Genomic DNA, 21,759 nt, shown 5'->3' with positions numbered 1-21,759 from the left:
AGGCCATGGGACTCGGTTAGCATTGACTTTGTTCTCGAACTGCCTAGAACACAGCGGGGGTATGATTCGGTGATGGTGGTGGTAGATAGATTTTCAAAAATGGCTCATTTTATTCCTTGTCGGAAAACTAGTGACGCCACGTACGTGGCACACCTGTTTTTCACAGAAGTTGTTAGATTACATGGCCTACCCAGAACTATCATTTCAGACAGGGACGTAAAGTTCACAGGGTACTTTTGGCGCACCCTGTGGAAAAAGTTGGGCACGCAATTGAATTTCAGCTTTGCGTATCATCCGCAGACTGATGGACAAACGGAGGTGGTGAACATGAGCTTAGGGAATTTATTACGGAGTTTTATTGGAGAAAATTCACGATTATGGGATCGAGCTCTTGCCCAGGCAAAATTCGCTTATAACGATTCACCCAATTGTAGCACCGGACTTAGCCCATTTTAGATTTTGTATGGCATGCATCCTCGAGGAATACATGAACTGCGAGATTTGGGAAAGCTGGAACGGAGAAGCGCAGATGGGGAAGATTTTGCAGAAGCAATGAGCGAGCTTCATGAAAAAGTCAAACTAAGGTTGTAGGACAGCGTACAGAAATACAAGCAGCAAGCAGGCTCAAAACGACGGGAGGTGCATTTTAATGTTGGAGACGAGGTCCTTGCGCATCTGCGCCGGGAACGGTTTCCTAGGGGCACATATAACAAGTTAAAATACAAGAAAATTGGTCCATGCAAGATCCTACGAAAATTTTCAGCCAACGCTTAGGAGATTCAGCTGCCACCAGACATTGGCATATCACCTATTTTTAATGTGGCGGATCTGTTCCCATATAATGCCAAAGCAGAGGACGATAGTGTGGTACAGCCAGAACGGGACACCCAATTTGGAGACAGTTCTTGGAAGAAACAGTTACCTTCGGCCCGGACCCATGAGATTGAAGGGATCCTTAGCACCCAGGTAGCCAAGAAGACGCGCAGGAAGGAATATCTACGTTACCTCGTCAAGTGGAGAGACCGTCCAATGGAGGACAGCTCATGGCTCGACGCGGCACAGATTCAGAAGGCTGGTTATTCGGTGGAGGAACTCATGGAACGGAGCCATGAAATTCTTTTACCCCGGAGCCTGATGCAGGAGCATCTGGTTAACAGGGCGGAGATAGGAAGAAGGACAGAGAACACAGCTCGCAGAACGGACAACATGTCTGTTTCTTTTTTTTAATTATTTTATTATCTGTCGTTTTTATTTTCTGTTTAAAAATGCCTAGAATACTGTAACGAGTTCTAATTAGGAACAGTAGTATTAGTTAGAATCATTAGTTGCTGAACAGTTATATACTGTTGTAAATACTGTTAGGATATTCCGACACATAGGATATAGTTAAGTTCAACTTGGTCTAGCATAGAGTTAGGTTAGAGTTAGGTAAAGTGTGTTTCTTTACCGTTGTACATTTTGTAACTTACAATCCGACGGTCACGATATGTAGTGATCCGACGGTTCACTCTCACCTCGGTATTACCGACACTTGATCCGTGGCTTGACACCCGATTGGTCCATGAGTTCTATTTAAAGCGCATGGAGGGTCATTGTTCGGGTAATCTGTGCATGAGAGAAGCTTATGTAAATTTTCATTCTTTGATTAATAAATTGCCTGTAGTACCCACGTTGGGACAGGCCGTGGACTGTTTCCCTCCTTGCACTCTGAGGGTTTTAACCACGTCAAAAATACTGGTGTATTGATTTGAGATCTGGTTGTGAGCGGTGTCCTTTTGGTATTCTTTCTGTGGAACTTACCCTGTAAATTCCTACATGGTATCAGAGCTATTTGAGGGCCGCGTCCGTTGGTGATCCAAATCTGAAGCCGGTAGAACTGCATGCGGCTATCGTTTCCTAGATCTGTTGTTTCTGACTGCTTTCGGGCCGAGAGGACTGCTCTGTTGCGTTCGGAGCATCTGTTCCAGTGAGGAACCCCTTTCGTTTCATGCGAAAAGGTTTCCGGTAGCCCTAGCTGCGTCATTTTTTAGATCGGGAGGTATACAGTGTTTTTTTTGCAGTTTACTGTTAATTTCTCTCTGCTTATTTCGGTCTCAGTTTATTTAGCCTTTTTTTTAACCGGATCTATACCTTTCATTTCTGCGTATGCTCTTTGCCCTGCGACTCTGTGCGATCTGGGCAAATCAGAAACAGAAAGGAAGGATTTTTCTCATGCGTATGCTCTTTTCCCTGCACCTTAGTGTGATCTCGGAAAATCAGAAACATTGAGAAAAATATTTAGTTTTTCGGCTAAAACTAACCTTGAGATTTTAAAAAAAAAATTTCTAGTTTTTTGGCTAAAGCTAACTTCGAGCCGCAAGGTTCGTTTTTCTTTGCATATTCGTGTTGGGTTTTGTGTTTTGTGTTTTGTAGGGAAAAAGAGCTTTCTCAAGGCAAGCACGCAAATCGAGGCCCCCCCCCCCCCCCCTCTCTCTCTCTCTCTCTCTCTCTCTCTCTCTCAAATTTTTTGTATAGATCAATTGGTTCAAAGCTATTTTTAGAGAGTAGAGGTCTTGGGTTCAAGTCTCCATTTTGTGGGGGCGGATTTTTTCATTCCCGCACATTCGCGCACTTTGCCGGCAACGTCAACAATTTTTTTTCAAAAAGCCATAACTTCTTCATCCGGAAGCCTTTTTCAGAGCCGTTTTTTTTAAAACCGCCTATTTTTTCGAGATCTATCCGTTGGTACACTTACTTTCAGCATCTTCAGCTTCAGTTTTTAAAAAAAATGGAAAGTCCATGCCAAGTCATTCTTGACAGCACTAACTACTTCCAATGGGTAGAATACATGGAAGATTTACTTAGAAGTAAAGGTCTCTTCAGAATAGCCACAAACCAAGAGAAGAAACCCAAAGATGAAGACAAGGCGGCAAAATGGGAAAATAGACAAGATCAAGCACGTGGTTTGATAGGGATGTCTATTTCTCCTGATCTTAGATTCCACATTGCAGGACTTGAGACTCCTCATGAAGCATTAGAAAAACTTGCTAAAGTTTTTGGGATTAAAAATGAAATTAGAGCCCATCAACTTGAAAATGAGCTGCTTACTTTGGATCCTAATAATTTTTCTTGCATTGAAGATTTCTTGTCCAAATTCAAGACCCTTAGATATCTCTTGGAAGGTGTTAAAGTTAAGAAAGATGATGGTAACCTTATTTATTCCATCCTTACTAAGTTAGGACCAGCCTACTCTGTATTTGTTTCCACTTTCCATTCTACAAGGGAAGCTTTCATTTGTCAAGGACAAGAATACAAGGCCCCTTCCTTTGACTCCTTTTGTGATTCCTTAATAAGAGAACAAGAAAAACTCTTACACCTTGGTCTTCTTAATCTTGGAAACTCTTCCACAAAAGCGTTAGCCGCCCAGCAGCAACCAAATTCAAAGAATCCTAAGAAGTCATATCCTCAAAAGAATGGTCCTAAACCATCTCAGCCTCAAAATGAAAGATCATTTCAGCAAAATGATAAGACCAATAAAAACAAATGGAAGAAGACTGATAGACATTGTAACTTTTGTAATCGAGATGGCCACTTAGAATCTAAATGCTTTAAGAAGATGGAAGCCTTGGAAGCCGCAATGAAGAAACATAACATCCATCTGGAGCCTACTTCAACTTCAACTTCCGGAACGGCACTTTCTGCATGTCATCGTCAATCATCTCAGTCTGGTTATGCATTAAATGTATCTTCTTCTTCTTCTCATTCTCATGAGTGGCTCATTGATTCTGGAGCCTCTTGTCACATGGCCAAAAACCAAGCCATGTTTTCTTCTTTAAATGATTGTAACACCAAAAATATATATGTTGGTGATGATAGATCTCTTAATGTTGTAGGGACTGGAACTGTTCATCTAGACAATGGTCAGTTCAATGATGTATTATGTGTTCCAAACTTATCCTGCAACCTTCTATCTGTCTATCAGATAACTCATTCAGGTGAAGGTAAAATTGTTGAATTTTCACCTCATGATGTTGTAATCAAGGATCTAAAAGATCCTAAACAGATTCTAGCTACTGGTCTTGCTGATGATTCCAAAAGGTTGTATAAGTTTCACAACTTTGGGTCATCCCATCTTCCCTCAGTATTTGTTGCTCATAATGATGAAGTGAGCAAACTTTGGCATGAGCGGTTTGGTCACTTAAACTATCGCTCCCTTCAGCATCTATGTAAAGAAAATATGGTGACAGGTCTTCCTATGGTATCTTGCAAAGATGGTGTTTGTTCCGGATGTGTACTCGGAAAACATCATCGGGACAGTTTTGACAAACGTGCCTCTTGGCACGCCTCAGCCCCTTTACAGCTTGTGCACAGTGATTTATGTGGTCCTCTTCCTGTTGCTTCATTCTCTGGCTGCAAGTACTTCTTAACTTTCATTGATGATTTCTCTAGACGCACTTGGGTATACTTCTTAAAACTCAAGAGCGAAGTATTTAACACTTTTTTGGCCTTCAAAGCATTTGTTGAAAAACAATCTGGACATCAAATTCTTAAGCTAAGAACTGATAATGGTGGAGAATATGTTAAAAACACATTCATCAACTTTTGCACCGAAAATGGAATTCAAATGCAACATACTGTTCCATACACTCCACAACAAAATGGTGTAGCTGAAAGGAAAAATCGCACCTTAAAGGAAATGGCTAATTGTATGCTGCAATCTAAAGGACTCAGTCTTAGTTTTTGGGCCGAAGCAATTAATTGTGCAAATTATATAATCAATCGCACTCCTACTAAGGTTCTAGAGAATATCACTCCAGAAGAAGCTTGGAGTTCCATTAAACCAGATGTAAGTCACTTTCGTGTGTTTGGAAGTGAAGCATGGGCCCATATTCCAGATGAAAAGCATAAAGCTTTAGAACCTAAGAGTGAGAAATGTACTTTTGTTGGATATTCTGAAGATGTAAAAGGTTATAGACTTATTCCATTTAAGTCCAAAAATGTTATCATTAGAAGAGATGTAAAATTTGATGAAAATAAATCGGCCTGCGAGCCTAGTCCGGCGGATGTGCCACCTCTTCCTATCTCTTCTATCTTTGAAAACATTTCTTCTTCTGATGATGAAAGCGAGGATGATAATCCTCCCCCACCTTCTCAGGATCCTCAACTTCCAAGATGGGTCCGTGCTACTCGGGATGCAGCAGGTGATCTTGCCGGTGATCCTACAGATCAGCGACGTACACGTTCTCAGTTTGAAAGAGCCTCTTCTTTACTGGCTCAAGCTCCAGTAAATCATGATCCTGACACTTTTGCAGAAGCTTCAGGCCATCCACATTGGGAAGCAGCTATGAATGAAGAATATCATTCATTGATGACAAATGATACATGGGATCTTGTTCCTCTACCAAAGGGACGCAAACTTGTTAGATGCAAATGGGTTTACAGAACCAAGTATGGACCAGATGGGAAAGTTGATAAACATAAAGCTCGTCTAGTTGCTAAGGGCTTTTCACAGGTTGAAGGCATTGACTACACTGAAACCTTCTCTCCAGTTGCCAAAATGAACTCTATCCGCCTTGTTCTTTCCCTTGCTGCCTCTTTAAAATGGGAAGTCCATCAAATGGATGTTAAATCTGCCTTCTTGCATGGGGACTTGCAGGAAGAAATCTATATGGAACAACCCATTGGCTTCATACAAACAGACTCCAGCCTCGTTTGTCGACTTAAGAAATCCCTTTATGGCCTCAAGCAAGCTCCTCGGGCTTGGTATGCCAAAATGGATAGCTTTCTTTTAGAATCTGGCTTTTCTAGGTGTCATTCTGACAATACTGTCTACACCAAGAAAGTGGGCAACTCTCTTATCATCCTTGTTCTTTATGTTGATGATCTTATTCTTACTGGTAGTGATCCCAACCTTATAAACCATGTGAAGTCCAGCCTTAAAAAGAAATTTGAAATGACAGACTTAGGACACTTACACTATTTTCTCGGTCTTCAAGTCTTGCAATCCCAAGAGGGTATTTTCCTTTCCCAGTCCAAGTATGCTTGTGATATTCTTCGTCATTTTCACATGGAAGACTGTAAGCCAGCCCCTTCTCCCTTTCAGTCTGGAGTCAAACTTTCAGTCTCTTGTACTTCTCCTGAAGTTGATGCTACCTTATACCGTCAACTTGTCGGAAAACTCTTGTATTTAACCCATACTCGTCCTGATCTTTCCTTTGCTGTTGGCCTTGTTGCTCGTTTTATGCAAAACCCCCGTGAAAGTCATTGGAAAGCAGCTAAAAGAATACTTCGTTATGTTCGAGGTACAGTACAGTTTGGGATTCATTACAGTGCCAAAGCAGCTCCTCTATTAGTTGGTTTCACTGATTCTGATTGGGCTGGTGACCTTGATGATCGGAAGTCTACTGCCGGTTATGTCTTCACTCTTGGTTCAGGACCTATTACATGGGCTTGTAAGAAACAGGCTGCCATTTCTCTTTCGTCAGCAGAAGCAGAGTATCGTGGTGCCGTGGAAGCTAGTAAGGAAGCCTTGTGGCTTCGTCAGATCCTATCAGAGTTTGGCTTTGAGCAGCAGCATCCAACCACACTTTGGTGTGATAATCAAAGTGCCATTCAGCTATGCAAAGATCCAGTCCAGCATCAGCGCAGCAAACACATTGAACTACACATGCACTTCATCAGAAAGCTCATTCATGACCATGTTCTTGAAGTGCAATATTGTCCAACAGATGATCAGGTTGCAGACATCTTCACAAAGGCTCTCACAGAGGCGAAGTTCACTAAACTTCGATATATGCTTGGAGTTCAGGAAGTTGTCACTAAGGGGGGATAGGCTCTAGTGCCTCCTTCCTTCTCCTATTGTGTCATATTTGTAAATCCTTCAATCCTATCCCAAGTTTTTCTTAAGGGGGGATGTTAGGATATTCCGACACATAGGATATAGTTAAGTTCAACTTGGTCTAGCATAGAGTTAGGTTAGAGTTAGGTAAAGTGTGTTTCTTTACCGTTGTACATTTTGTAACTTACAATCCGACGGTCACGATATGTAGTGATCCGACGGTTCACTCTCACCTCGGTATTACCGACACTTGATCCGTGGCTTGACACCCGATTGGTCCATGAGTTCTATTTAAAGCGCATGGAGGGTCATTGTTCGGGTAATCTGTGCATGAGAGAAGCTTATGTAAATTTTCATTCTTTGATTAATAAATTGCCTGTAGTACCCACGTTGGGACAGGCCGTGGACTGTTTCCCTCCTTGCACTCTGAGGGTTTTAACCACGTCAAAAATACTGGTGTATTGATTTGAGATCTGGTTGTGAGCGGTGTCCTTTTGGTATTCTTTCTGTGGAACTTACCCTGTAAATTCCTACAAATACAAACAAAGAGACACAAGCTAGTCATGAATCAATTTCGAATATGAAATAACTGATGTAACTAACAATAGAACAACTGACAGCAGTTATTCAACTGCTTGAGAACAATGATACAAAAACGGAGGAAAACAAGCCCATAGGGGTTCGGAAGTGAGAAGAGAAAAGAAAGAACAGAAATAAATATATACATCTTGTTTTTCAGTGCACAAAAAACTCTTACGTGCGTCCTCAAAAAATAGAGACTGTACAATTCCATGCTGTGCTTATATTTTATTTTTCCTTCATGTACAAAACCTATTATATGTTCTTGACAGACTTCGAACCAGTGGAAGGACAAATGAACAAACGAGAGGTGACACCAACCAACACCGGTCACGAGTTACAGTGCCCAGACAAATACATTTTCCAGGTATGCAAACGAAACTGTAAGGCGACTCAAGATTTTCTTTCCACATACAATTAACAGTCCATCTCAGCATAAATATAATTATTAACAGTCCATCTCAGCATACAAATTAGTGTTCAACGCAGCTTCAAACCCTACCCAGTTCACAAGCCTAGGGTTTGACAGGGTCATGAACAAAAGCCGTGGTGAGAACTATTCACTATAGTAGCCAACAACCAAACCAACGACCCATACAAGAATCCATTACAGACAAGAAAAAAAAACAATTCTACCCGGAAGATATCCAGAATGGCCGGAAGCCCAATGCATTCGACCCAGCGAACGGCTCCACCTGCATAGGGACGAAAGGAGGAAGGGTTAGTTACCAACCCTTGAAGGAAAGCGAGAAACTAAGAAATTGGAAGGGAAAATGCTGAGAGAGTGAACGAGAAATAATACCTGAAGGTGAGCCGCAACTGCAAAGCAAAACCCTCAAACGGACGAACCCTGCTCACAGAGGAGCCGAGCTATTAGAGTCTAAATAAGCAGCGGAAAAGAAGTCTGGCAGAGAACGAGAGCTTACCAATTGAGTTAGCAGAGAGCCGAACAGGGCAAGCCGCGAAACCCATCGAACTTGGAGGCTGACGAACCGAGACTGTAACCAGAATGCCATTAACTTATAATGCTCAAATAACCATGGACTCTTGAGGGAAACGAACAGACAATACTGTGACAAACATCAACGCCAGTGGAAAACGCCAAATGACAGAGGAACAAACATATAAACAATACAGTAGCCGAACTTACCAAAGCGACACCAGACAGTCGAGGCATACAAGCCAGACCTGGAACAATAGAACCGCAACCAAACGTTTGCCATACAGTTAACCGAGCAGGCAGGAACCGCATTGTGTTTTCACCGTAGACAATACAACAAATACAAAGGAAAATCGCAGACACTGCAGATCTAAACAACCAAGTAACAATAATAACCCAAAGGGCGCGAACAGGGTAAAACCCAAGCCAAGTAACTTTCCAGGATCTCGAGGAGGGACAGTTGTCCACCGATAAGACCACCACAGTACATGCCATAACCCAAGTTGATTGTAAATCAATCTGAATTTATTACCAAATCAATTGTATACTATCCGATCCATAGGAGCGTTACACATTCGCTTGGGAGTGGCAGGACCACGTGGGCTGGCCCCATCCACAAGACTAGTAAATTCGTAACAAAACTTTTCCACCAATGCTTAGTCTAAAGAGCCCACAAATTCACCCAAAAAATAATGGAAATTTTGGAAAGATTATGACAAAATCCAACAGAAAATTTTGAAAATCTGGGTTACCACTATCAAACTTCAGGGTTTGGGTTTCCCAGGGGTTCTTGATGGTGTTGAATCCATTTTCACCATTCAAACACTCCAACATTCTAATTTTATTTTATTTTTTACTAGAAATATGTTGTCCAGGAAAATTTGTAGCATCGAAGATGTTTCATTTCATTGGGATAAATATTAAAAGCAACGTTTGATGATGATGAAAAGAGCCAATTAATTTGTGCACAATTCTAGTCTTTTCAGATTGGAGCGAATAATTCCACATTCGAGTTGGTGTTTCCAAGTATGCAAAGCCTACAACGAAATTATAATAGAACAAAATGTGAGGAATTGAGAATAGTTTATGCAATCCAAGTATTTTGGAACTATATCTTAGTTAACTTCTAAGTATTTATGTAAGCCATTAAGCTCTTTTATATTTAACTAATAAATCAGTACTACATCGAAGGATCTATAGATAACTACTACTACCAGAATAATTTACTGTATATTTAAACTATATTTAACTAAAAAGTTTTATTTATTAGCAACTTTAATATATCTATTGTTTCGGAAACCATTACAAAGAAACAAGCATATCAATGTTTAGGAAAATAAATAAACTAAAAGGAGCTAAACTAGTATGTAGGCACTATTCTATATGAAATAAATTATTATCTTGCCCCAGATACTGCTTGCAACTTCACCATCCCTGATAATTATAGATGTCGATGTCATAAGTTTTTGTATCTTGAATTTCAATAGGTGATGAAGGCACCACCCTAAACATGCATATAGATCAATCAACTAATTCACTAAAAGAGTTGTCTTCTAAGAAATGCTCAGTGCCCATATTCATATTGGTTGACCAATTCACATTAGTTCAATGCAAGATGGGTTGATAAGGTTTGCATGATTAGCCCAAATTACATTCTGAATAATACAAGTTTCGTCTTGAGAATTGACAGACGATTTCAAGGTTGCCTTCCAACTAAATACCCAACGTGTTTTCATTGACAATTCAAAATTATGACTGCACCCAGATGAAGTGAGAACATCGATGCTTGGTTATCATACAAATTAAGATTGATAACTTCCAAAGAAAAGTTGAGACGTCCAAACAGTTGGATTCTTTTCCATTACAAAACAAAGAGGGTAAATCCAATGCTTGGTGCTTGGACATCCCCATCATATTACATGATACCTCATATTGATTTGGAATAAATTTCTAATGATAAGACAAATGTGGATTTGCCTTGAATCTATAATCATGTATGCATGATTTGAATCCACACTTAGTAGGTAATATATCTAGTGCATCATACATGTCTCTTGCGAGTCCACCCGCCACTTTTCCAAAGGAGAAGGTTACTCTGACTCCCATGTCTTTAACATTTTGGGGCAAGACATTACATAACTGTAACACCATAGCGATCAAAATGTTATGCTATGGAATTTTGCAAGCTCTAGCTAAACTTTGGAGCAATGGTAAAAAAACTTAAAAAGTTGAAAACACATTATTGCCAACTTTCTCCCAGTCTCTATTGGGATCAAAGATGACCTTGTCAAATCTTTTTGTTCTTGTCTTTCAAATGGTGTATATTGATCATTTTGGGAGATGCGAGACAACCATCTAAATTGATGATCTTTGATATTCTTTTTATGTAGCTCCACAAAATTCTATAGGAGAGGAAGTCAAGAACAAGACGTGGCTTTAGGAGTGTGCTCGATTTCAATAAGCATATGTTAAGGAAAAGAAGCATATGCATTCATTGGCCTCTAATAAGTTTTTCCAGCATTGGTGTCAAAAGACTAATTAAGACCATGAAAATACTTTCATGCTTTCAATAAACACTAGCTAAATGGAAGTCAATACCCTACAATATTTGTGTGCACAACTGATTCAAAATCTCAGATCATCATTGCATAGATCCATGGGAAAAACCAAAGAAGAGCATTCGAGACAAGCATCACAAGCTATCATTGCCTGCATACTCTTATTATAAGCAAGAAGATAAATTTGGAATGCTAAGAAGCACATATTATTCTCTTACTAAACAAGAATGAGCTTAGCATTTGAGATAACCCTACAAAGACTACAAAGACTACTAAACTTCTTCCTTGGTTGGTGGTGCATGTGACATGAAATTTCACCTTATCCTCGTTGTCATTTTCACTTAGAAAAAAGAATCAAGCAATTCAAATTTCTCTTAAAAGGTGAAACTAAGACCAAATGGAATAATGGAATGGAAAAATGTTGGCATTTTTGGTTTTCATAACAATTGCAATGACAAGTCTAGCTTTTGCTCATTTGATGGGGAAACCAATCTAGGCTCAAAAAGATGGCCATCTCCTTTTCGAGGCCTTTTCCAAGAAGAACATGTTCCTCATCAATCAAACATTTCAGAGACATCAACCGGAAAGAAACTTCCAACATTGAATTGATTTTCAACAAAAGGGAAAACCCATCCATCTAGTCATGTTCCTGCCCCCCTTGAAGAGTTGCAAAGTGAGCTCTTATACGAAGAGACCTATTTAGAAAGCTTGAAATTGGAGTAAAATCAAAGGACGGAACAGGTGGTGAGGGTGATAGGCTACAAAAACTCTGCTGAATGTTCATATGAGATTTCTAAGTTCTTCTCGTAGCAATTCTCCCCTTCTTATGAGCATTATGGTGTCCTCCCAATGCCTGCGAATTGTACAACTTCCTAGAACAAACTAAGCACGGGTAAATGCGAGCTTCCAAAGATCCCTGCTACAAAGAGCCCGTGCTTTCACCAATTATTTTCGAGACCTTCCCAACACCTCTCAAAGTAGATTTTGCAATTGCCAAATAAAATTTTGTCTTGCACTCTAAAAATACTGCCATGCAAACAAAATAGGAAAGCCCTCTCCAAGCAATTTTATTATGCTAAACCCCTATAACTAGGGATGTCATTTGTAATCTTTCTCTCGCAATATATGTAATTTTGTTCTTGTTTACAAAAGAACATAAAGGTATAGAAGAATAGGCCTGTGTGAAAATAAATCAAGTCCAGTTTCAAATTTAAATAAAAATGTAGGGCTATCTACCGTGATATTGTAAGTCTTTTGAGATAGAGAAGGCCCACAACAATTGTAGAAAATGGATGTGGGAAACCCACAAGCCCATGCTTGAATAGTAGAGATGAACTAAACTGTCTGACGCAGCATAGATTCTTCTGACTTCTGTTCAACTTCTGGGACAAAAGATTGCGGGCACTAGAGCTTTACTAGGACATGCGAGGGATGAATGAGAAGGTCGTTGAATGCCGCAAAATAATTTTCCATAATGGCATTGAGAAAAGAAGCCATAATTCCACAACAAAACATGCACACGGGTTTCTTTAAGATGCACCCGAGTTGTCTTGTATATGTAGTAAAATCAGAGGAAGCCGAAATTGGTGGTCGCTGCCATCGATAGAGTCTTCATCGTGTAGTCGTGCACCATAAAACTATGTTTAGTGCCATAAACTCCACGAAGAATTCAAACGAACTCTCTTGGAACTCCGGCGTAAAAGGCTTCGACATAAATATGGTGCACACTACAAGTGGAGAGAAGAAGGGTGTGTAAAAATCTATGCATAGATGTCAGACAGAGACAAGAAGTGTAAACGAAAACTAGAGGTGAATTGATTCAAAAGATAGGCCTATTGACCTAAATATATTTGAAAATTATATATATAATTTTTTTTAAATAATTCATATTATGATATAATACTAATTTATTTTCTAATTTCAATTTCTTCATAAAATAAGAGGTTTGCATATAAAGAGATTTAATTTCTCTAGACTTTTGGTAAATCTAAGTTAATTTAATGATGATGATTATTATTATTATTATATTTATTTTTAGTTTTATGTAATTTGACCCAATCAAAATGTTTTATTGATAATTATAATTATTAATTATTTTATTTTATTTTATTTTGACAAGTTAAAATATTTGTATGATATTACATTACATTACAACATCTCTACCATACTAGACTAGAAAGCCCCTCTAAGCCCAAAAATATTTAATGAGTTAAATAAGATTACCTTAAGAAACTATTATGTAATGAGTTAAATAAGATTACTTTAAGAAACTATTATGTAATGACTTAAATGGGATTACCTTATCATTGCTTTCTCTCTTCCGTGGAAATGGAAAGGTCTTTCGTTCAAATTTTCCCTGATTTAGCATGTAGTATGAACAAACAAACCATGAATAAATAAATAGTAGGAAAAAAAGTTAAAAATGAATATATTGAAGCATTATAACATGGTTTTCTTCCCCCCATTCAAAACCTGTCAAGGTTTTAGAAGTTTACAATTGACCAAAAAGTGGTTGGGGAGGTTTGAGCTCTATGTACAGTTTTCAACACTCTATGTTGGCTATAGATCTGTAAATTTTTGTATTGTCTACTGTATATTATTTATTTAGGAGGCGATAAATATTAAACGACCATTTTTCATGCCCATCTTCGATCTATGGGAATTTTTTTGAGGTATTTTCATGGATTAGTTTGAGCATGTCGAGAATATTGGCATTCGACTTGTTTGATTATTATATGATTTTACTATGAGTTCCCAGCTACGAGAGCCCTTGAGCTTTTTCACCGGCTTGGCAAGGTCTTCCACGAATTTCACATCTGTTAGACACATGAATGATTATGAATTATTGCTGAAAAAATTTGGACAATCCTCTCCTACAAATTACTCAAACAAACAACCAAAGTTAGCAAAAGATTGCAACATACCTTGTTCGAAATGCAAATAGAGCACTTTTCTCAATCAATAAATTGTGGCTTGTCTACTTACTTGCGAGAGGGAAGGCTCTGTTTGATAGATTTCATGTGGAAGAGAGGGCCACCATGGAGTACAGTGGAGGCGAGGAAGCCCGTGAATAATTTTCGTTGTCTGTCATGTCGTCCAAGGAAGCCAAGGATGCCATCGAATGTTAGAAAATAAATTTTACGAGGGAAAAGGAACTCAAAAATCGGTTGCAGCAAAGTAGGAAAGGTCAAATTCAGTTGTGGAAAGGTAAATCTTAGGTTGAGGCGAGGATATCACAACCACACAGGGACTTAATTAAAACACAGAGTTCACTCACGACAAAACAAAGTAAAATAAAAGAGGCTACGGAAATTTACTTGTGTAAAATTAAAACCATAATGCAACTGACCACACTTTATATTATATGTCAAAACATAAAGAAATTACATTGGCATGATAAATTGAGGCTACAACTCCAAGTGAAAAACACAACAAACTTACTGTGATTTATGCATTACTAGGTTGTGGAGTAAACTCCGTAAAATTGGTTTTGACGTGCCCACCAAAATTTCCTCCATGATTTTCTCCTCACTACCTCATAGACTCTCGCTCCCTAACTTGCCCAACATGCCCAACATTAAAAATGACTTTTACTTACATATTTATCCTAACATATGAATTTCACATTAGTTACATGATAGACAAAATATTTAATACACAACATGGGCGATTTTACATTGTAAATGATTTTCTAAACTTGCAGGTGTTGTGGAGTGTGGGCAACAATCACGGAATGAATGTTTTCCCATATCTATTTATTAAACTTCATTAAATGCTTTAACCTTTGTGATGTGTTGCGGAATGGTCTGCTCTAAACTTATGTTCTGACCCTTGTCCTTCTGCCTGTAAAAAAAATCGCAACTGTGTAGTGGTTGACTGGGCAAACATGATGGTTGTTAGTGTGTTTAAGGCAGTGGTTGGAATTAATATTTCTAATGCTCCCCCTTAATAACCATTGCCACCTTGACAATTCCCAAACAATCTTTGGGATAAACAAAACTTTCACGTGGAAATGGCTTTGTGAAAATATCAACAAACTATTCCTGTGACCTATAGTGCGATAACATAATTTCATCAGTGTTAATCAACTCTTTGATAAAATGATATTTAACATCAATATGCTTGGTCCTATTGTGAAAGACCGAATTATTTGACAATGCAATTGTAGATGTGTTATCACAGAAAATAGTTGTTGCTTCCTCTTGGTCGAGGCGAAGATCCCTCAACATCCTTCTCATCCAAACTGTCTGACATGTTGCTGTTGTTGTAGCGAAATATTCAGTTGCTATTGTTGACAATGAAACTATTGGCTACTTTTTGGAAGCCCTTGAAATGGCTCCTGAACCCAAATGAAAAATATAACCCAACGTGCTCTTTTTCTCATCGACGCTTCCTGCCCAATCACTGTCGTTGTAATCAACCAGCCTAAAATCATTTGTTGTAGTGCACAAAATGCCATACTGTTTTGTCCCATTAACATACCTTAGAATTCTTTTCGCTTCTTGCCAATGTGTCTCCTTGGGTGTCTCCATGAACCTTGACACCAAACTCATTGCATACATTATATCTGGCCTATTGGCGGTCAAATACATCAAGCTGTCTATCATGCTCTTGTATAACGTAAGATTAACATTGCTACTGCAATCTTCTTTGCTCAACTTCAACCCCATGACAGTTGGAGTTGGTGCAGGCTTGCTATTATGCATTTTAAACCTCTCCAACATGTTCGCCATATACTTTGCTTGAGAGATAAAAATAACATTTTCTATTTGCTTTACTTCTATGCCCAAAAAATATCTTAACAGCCCATGTCAGTGATTTCAAATTCATTCTTCATGACTTGTTTGAAATCAGCGATGAGAAAATCATCACTGCCTGTTAAAATTAAGTCATCTACATAGAAGACAACAATGAGAATCTTACCATCATTCTCTTTGATGTAGAGAGTAGGCTCACCGTCACATTTGTCGAAACCATTGTCCAACAAGTAAGCATCTATCCTGTTGTACCATGCACGCGATGCTTGCTTCAGCCCATAAAGAGCTTTCCACAACCGATACACTTTGTCTTCTTTTCCTTCTACCTCATAACCAGGCGGTTGTGCAACATACACTTCCCCTTTCAGCACTCCATTCAAGAACACTAACTTTACATCCATTTGATATACTTTCCATTTATGTTGTGCGGCAATCGCCACAACTGTACGCACTGTCTCCATCCTCGCGACTGGCTCAAAAGTTTCTGAATAATCTCTTCCATGTTGTTGCTTGTATCCTTTGACAACTAGCCTTGCTTTGTGCCTTTCAATCTTCCCATCAACATTGCTCTTGGTCTTATAGACCCACTTCACTCGAATGACTTGTTTTCCTTTTGGCAAGTTCACTAACTCCCATGTGTCATTCTTTTCTATTGCTTCTATTTCTTCCTCCATTGCCGCAACCCATTTTTCATCTTTGATTGCATCTTCAAAATGGATTGGATCATCTACATGACAAAAAAAGAAAATAATGAATTCAGGCTAGCGCTGCTATCAACTTCATCTTGCTCATATATTTCATTCAAATTTCTGAATTTTGGTCTTCTTATGCTTGCTGAAGATGGGCTTGATATGTCACTTGGTGTTGTGCTTTGTGGCGTGCTTGGAGAAGCACTTTATTGACTGCGTGACGCTATCCTATTATTTGTTGATGGTGTTGTTTTCTGTCTGTTTTGTTGAGCTTGAATAGGAGTAGAGGGAGTCACAGTTGAGGAATTACTTGCTGTTGTTAATTCCTCTTTGTCCTCATGCGGTATACATGCTTTCACATTGACTGTCTTCTTTAAACTTCCATCCCATGCTTCCTCTTGTATGAACTACACATCTCTGTTGATTATGACCTTCTTGGTTAATGGATTGTAGAGCTTGTATGCTTTGGATTCATCATTGTATCCAACAAATATACATTTCTCCCCCTTGCTGTCCAACTTATTCCTCAACTCATCCGGGACATGTGCATATGCCACACATCCAAAAACTCTCATGTGAGTAACACTATGCTTCCTTCCACTCCATGCCTCTTCAGGAACCACGTTCTTGACGCTTTTGGTTGGACACCTATTCAAGATATATGTTGTACAAGTGACAGCTTCAGCCCAATAATCATTTGGCAAATTCTTTGCCTTCAACATACTCCTTGCCATTTCCATAATGGTCTTATTCTTCCTTTTGCCACACCATTTGCTGAGGTGTATATCTTGTTGTAAATTGCTTGTGAGTTCCATGTTCCCTGCAAAATCGAAGGAAATCATTTGAGATGTATTCACCACCTCTATCAATCCTGAGAACTTTGATGTAGTGTCCACTTTCTTCTCAACAAGAGCTTTGTATTGGCGAAAGCGCTCAAAGACTTCACCTTTTTGTTTTAGGAGATATACCCATGTCTTCCTTCTGTAGTCATTTATGAAGGTCAATACATAGTGGCTTCCACCAATTGATGGTGTCTACACTGGTCCACATAAATATGAGTGGACAATCTCCAAAGGTGCCTTTGCCCTTACTGACTTTCCTGCTGAAAATGTCTCTCTATGTTGCTTGCCCAAGATGCATCCTTCACATAGGCTGTTCGATTTTTCTATGAGTGGTACTCCCTTCACCATGCCTTTCCTATGTAGCAAATTCAAACCTCTGAAGTTGAGATGTCCAAATCTCAAATTCCATAACCAGTTTTCATCTTTGACCTCTACTTGATAGTTCACTTGTGTGACAGTTGCCTATTTTCTTCCATCCTCTTGTAAGTTCATTGAAAGTTGTTCTTGTGCACCTTCTTCTTTCAAATCTGATCTTATCTTTAGGGGAAACATTCTATTATTTATCATCTGAACCTTTGCAATCAATTGTCTGCTTGGAGGCTTATCCAAAATTGTGCACACATCATTTTTGAAGAAGACATTGTAGCCATTTTGCATTAGCTGTGTAATTATTATGAGGTTATGCTTTAGACCAGGGACAAAGTAAACATCTGAGATGTGCTTCTTCTCCCCCTTCTTTGTTAGGATATTAACTCTTCCTTTTCCCATGACAAAGACTTTGCTATTAGTCCCTAATGTCACTTCAGATTTCACACTTTCATCTAGATTGGAAAACATATCTATGTTCCTTGACATGTGGTTGCTACACCCTGAATCTGGATACCATATATCACTTTGCTTTTCTTGTGCTACATTAAAAGCTAAAAACATGCTATCATGGTTAAGTTTTTCTTTTGTGAAATTTACACTTGGTTTGTTACTAATGTCATATTGCTTCTTTCTACATTCATTTGCATAATGTCCATACTTCTTACAATAATGACATTGAACTTGAGATTTATCATACTTTTGACTTTGTGCTTGATTTTGGCTTGGCCCTGACTTGGATTTTGATTGCTGCCTCTTCCACTTGAGCTTGAAGGGTTGCTTCTTCCACCTCTGTGTGGGCTTCTTCCTCTTCCTCTAGCATATGATCTTCCTCTGCCTCGACCTTGACCAAAGGAAACTTGGGTCTTGAAGGCATGCTCCAATGAGGAGCTTGTTGCTTTATTCAGTCCATGTTCATGATAAATCAGTGATGCATGAAGCTCATCCACTGAGAACTGCGAGAGATCCTTTGTCCCTTCTACGGCCACAACTATGGCATCAAACCTTGCTGGAAAACTTCTCAAAACTTTCTCAACTATTCTTATTTCCTCAAGTGTGTCACCATGAGACCTAATTTGAGTAACCAACCCAATTACATGTGTAAAAAACGAGTCTACATTCTCTGACTCTTTCATACAAAGTGTTTCAAAATCTCTTCTCAGCATTTGCAGTTTTGTTGTCTTCATTTTTGCCATGCTTTGGCAGGCTATCTGGAGGGTGTCCCATGCTTGCTTGAACTTCATTGCTTTTGCAACCCTTGGGAAAATACTTTCATGAACTGCTTGGAAAATATAAAATAGGGCTTTTGAATCCTTCTTCCCATTGTCCCTCAATAGATCTCTTTATTCTTGAGACATGGCATTGTATGCTGCTGCATCTGCTGGTTCTTGAAAACCATTCTCCACCAAATCCCAAATATCTTGAGACGAAAACAGGGCTTTCATTGTAATAGCCCAATAATCATAATTTTTGCCATTAAACTGAGGTATCTGAGGATTAGTCAAGCTTGTGCTTGATGTTGCCATTTTTGAGTGTAAAAGAAACTTTTTACTTGCTGGTAAATACGCTTTAAAAATTCTACCCTCAAAAACAAATTTTAATTGCTAGTAAAAACACTTGTTTTTACGCTAACAATTTTTAACCCTGATACCATGTTAGGAAATAAATTTTACGAGGGCAAAGGAACTCAGAAATCGGTTGCCGCAAAGTAGGCAAGGTCAACTTGAGTTGCAGAAAGGTAAATCTTAGGTTGCCGCAACAACCACACAAGGACTTAATTAAAACACAGAGGGCAAACAGAGTAAAAAAAACACAGAGTTCACTCACGACAAAACAGAGTAAAATAAAAGAGGTTGCCGAAATTTACTTGTGTAAAATTAAAACCATAACGCAACTGAGCACACTTTATATTATATGTCAAAACATAAAGAAATTACATTGCCCTGATAAATGGAGGCTTCAACTGCAAGTGAAAAACACAACAAACTTATTGCCATTTAGGCATTACTGGGTATGTCAAAACATAAAGAAATTACCAGCTAAACACAACAAACTTAATGCCATTTAGGCATTACTGGGTTGGGGAGTAAATTTCTCTAAAACTCAGTAAAACTGGCTTTCACGCACCCACCAAAATTTCCTCCTTTTCTCCTCACTACTTAAGAGACTCTCTCGCTCCAAAACTTGCCCAACATGCCCAACATTACAAATGACTTTTCCTTGAGTATTTATCCTAACATATGAATTAATTACATGGACAATTTTACATAGGAAATGATATTCTGAACTTGGAGGGGTTGTGGAGTGTGGGCAACAATCGCCGAATGAATGTTTCCCCATATCTATTTATTAAACTTCATTAAATGCTTTAACCTTCGTGATGTGTTGCAGAATGGTCGGCTGCTCTCGCTCTAAACCTTGCCCAACATGTCCAACATTACAAATGACTTTTCCTTGCATATTTATCCTAACATATGAATTTCACATTAATACGCAACATGGACAATTTTACATAGTAAATGATTTTCTGAACTTGCAAGTGTTGTGGAGTGTGGGCAACAATCGAAGAATGAATGTTTGCCCATATCTATTTATTAAACTTCGTTAAATGGTTTAACCTCCGTGATGTGTTGCGGAATGGTCTGCTCTGAACTTCTATTCTGACCGATGTCCTTATGCCTGTAAACAAAATTGCAACTGTGTAGTGGTTCACTAAGCAAACATGATGATGATTGTTAGTGTGTTTAAAGTGGTGATTGAAATTAATATTTCCAACATCGAATTGGCTAAAGAAATAGAAAAAAAGGTAAAAGATTAAGATAAATCTCATAAATGTCTTTCTCCCACGACTCGAGATATATCATCAAAGTAAAAGATGAAGATATATCTCATAAATGTCTATTTTTAATGATTACCAACAAATGATCATTCCAATGATGACAACAGAGATTATGTAACATTTAAATGGTTTTAAGCTTTACCGATAAAGCCAATGGATTTCCATAAAGTGTTTGCTGAACTGATCCCGCTCGCCACTAACACGTCTGAATCGATACCCTCACCACTAACACGTCGCCTGGAATGGCTGAACCGATTCCCCTCGCCACCAACACGTCGCGTAGCCACTTAAATATTTATTAAATAAATGTTTGTAACGCGCAAGACGCAACCCCCGTGCAATCACAGCGGTCAATCAGGTTATACGATGCAGAACATTCTGTTAATATTCAATCCTGTGTTTTGATTTATTAAAAAAATAAAAAAAGTCAATCAGGTTACACGATGCAGAACATTCTGTTAATATTCAATCCTGTGTTTTGATTTATTAAAAAAATAAAAAAATTTGAAGCCCACATCTAGAGGTTGAAATAAATAAAATAGACTCGTATCAATTTTTTATTATTATCTTTAAGCATTAGATTTTTTGTTTATGTCGATAACGCATTTGATTTTATGTTTATGTTGATAATGATTTTCACAGGAGAAAGAGAAAGAGAAAGAGCAAAAGAAGGGAAATAGCCGGTCAAAGCCGATGGCTACCAGAAATTACTGGCCGGGTTCCAAATTTTTTTCCAAATTAAAAGAGGTGCTCGCGGAGGGAATTGAGGGCATTGTACGTATTGAATATAATTCATAGTTTAATCATTAATGTTCATTACTTGATTTTATTTAAACGTTCTACTTTAAAAATGCTCTTACTTCCATGTGTTAATACACAGAAAGATCTTCCAACTGGCGACGCGAAGACAATCGCTCTGGATCTTGTTAAGCGAGCGGGCATGGCACACCTGGTTACCGCAGGTTTTCTTGTAGTGGCAAATATTTTGGAGCGGTACGAAGCAATCTCTGCAAATAAAGGAGCCTGCTTGTCCCTGCTTAAGGAGATGGATAAATTGGCCCGACATGTTAATGAACTTCGAAAACGGCCTGAATTGAAGGAATCGATGGAGGATTCTATCAGGGAAGCAATAGCGTTGATAGTTGAAGCCTGTATCGCTTGCTGCACTCAAATTAATGCTACAAAATTTTCTGCAAATTAATGCTACAAAATTTTCTAAGTGAGTACTCACTTAACATACTTTAGTCTCATTCATTAACATTGTGTAAATGGACGCTAAATTCTAAATAAATTCGACCCCTTTTACCAAATAGTCATCTAAATAAATTTCTTAAGGCAGGTTTTTCTCAACTACTGTGAATGACCCCTTTTA

The 21,759-nt window shown here is 38.6% G+C and overlaps 1 protein-coding gene across 1 annotated transcript; it reads left to right on the top strand.

Moving 5' to 3' along the window:
• Positions 1–1,029: 1,029 nt before the first annotated feature.
• On the top strand, positions 1,030–21,588 carry LOC149210503 (uncharacterized). Its single transcript, XM_089398978.1, has 3 exons — positions 1,030–1,212; positions 21,030–21,161; positions 21,268–21,588. Exons 1-3 carry the CDS (start codon positions 1,030–1,032, stop codon positions 21,586–21,588), a joined length of 636 nt encoding a protein of 211 aa, XP_089255104.1.
• Positions 21,589–21,759: the final 171 nt, after the last annotated feature.

The sequence above is a fragment of the Pinus tabuliformis genome, chromosome 1_2 (assembly GCF_031772625.1).
Source record: "Pinus tabuliformis cultivar Carrire ecotype Pingquan chromosome 1_2, CPIR1, whole genome shotgun sequence".
NCBI lineage: Eukaryota > Viridiplantae > Streptophyta > Pinopsida > Pinales > Pinaceae > Pinus > Pinus tabuliformis.
This window is presented reverse-complemented; position numbering and strand designations above follow the sequence as displayed.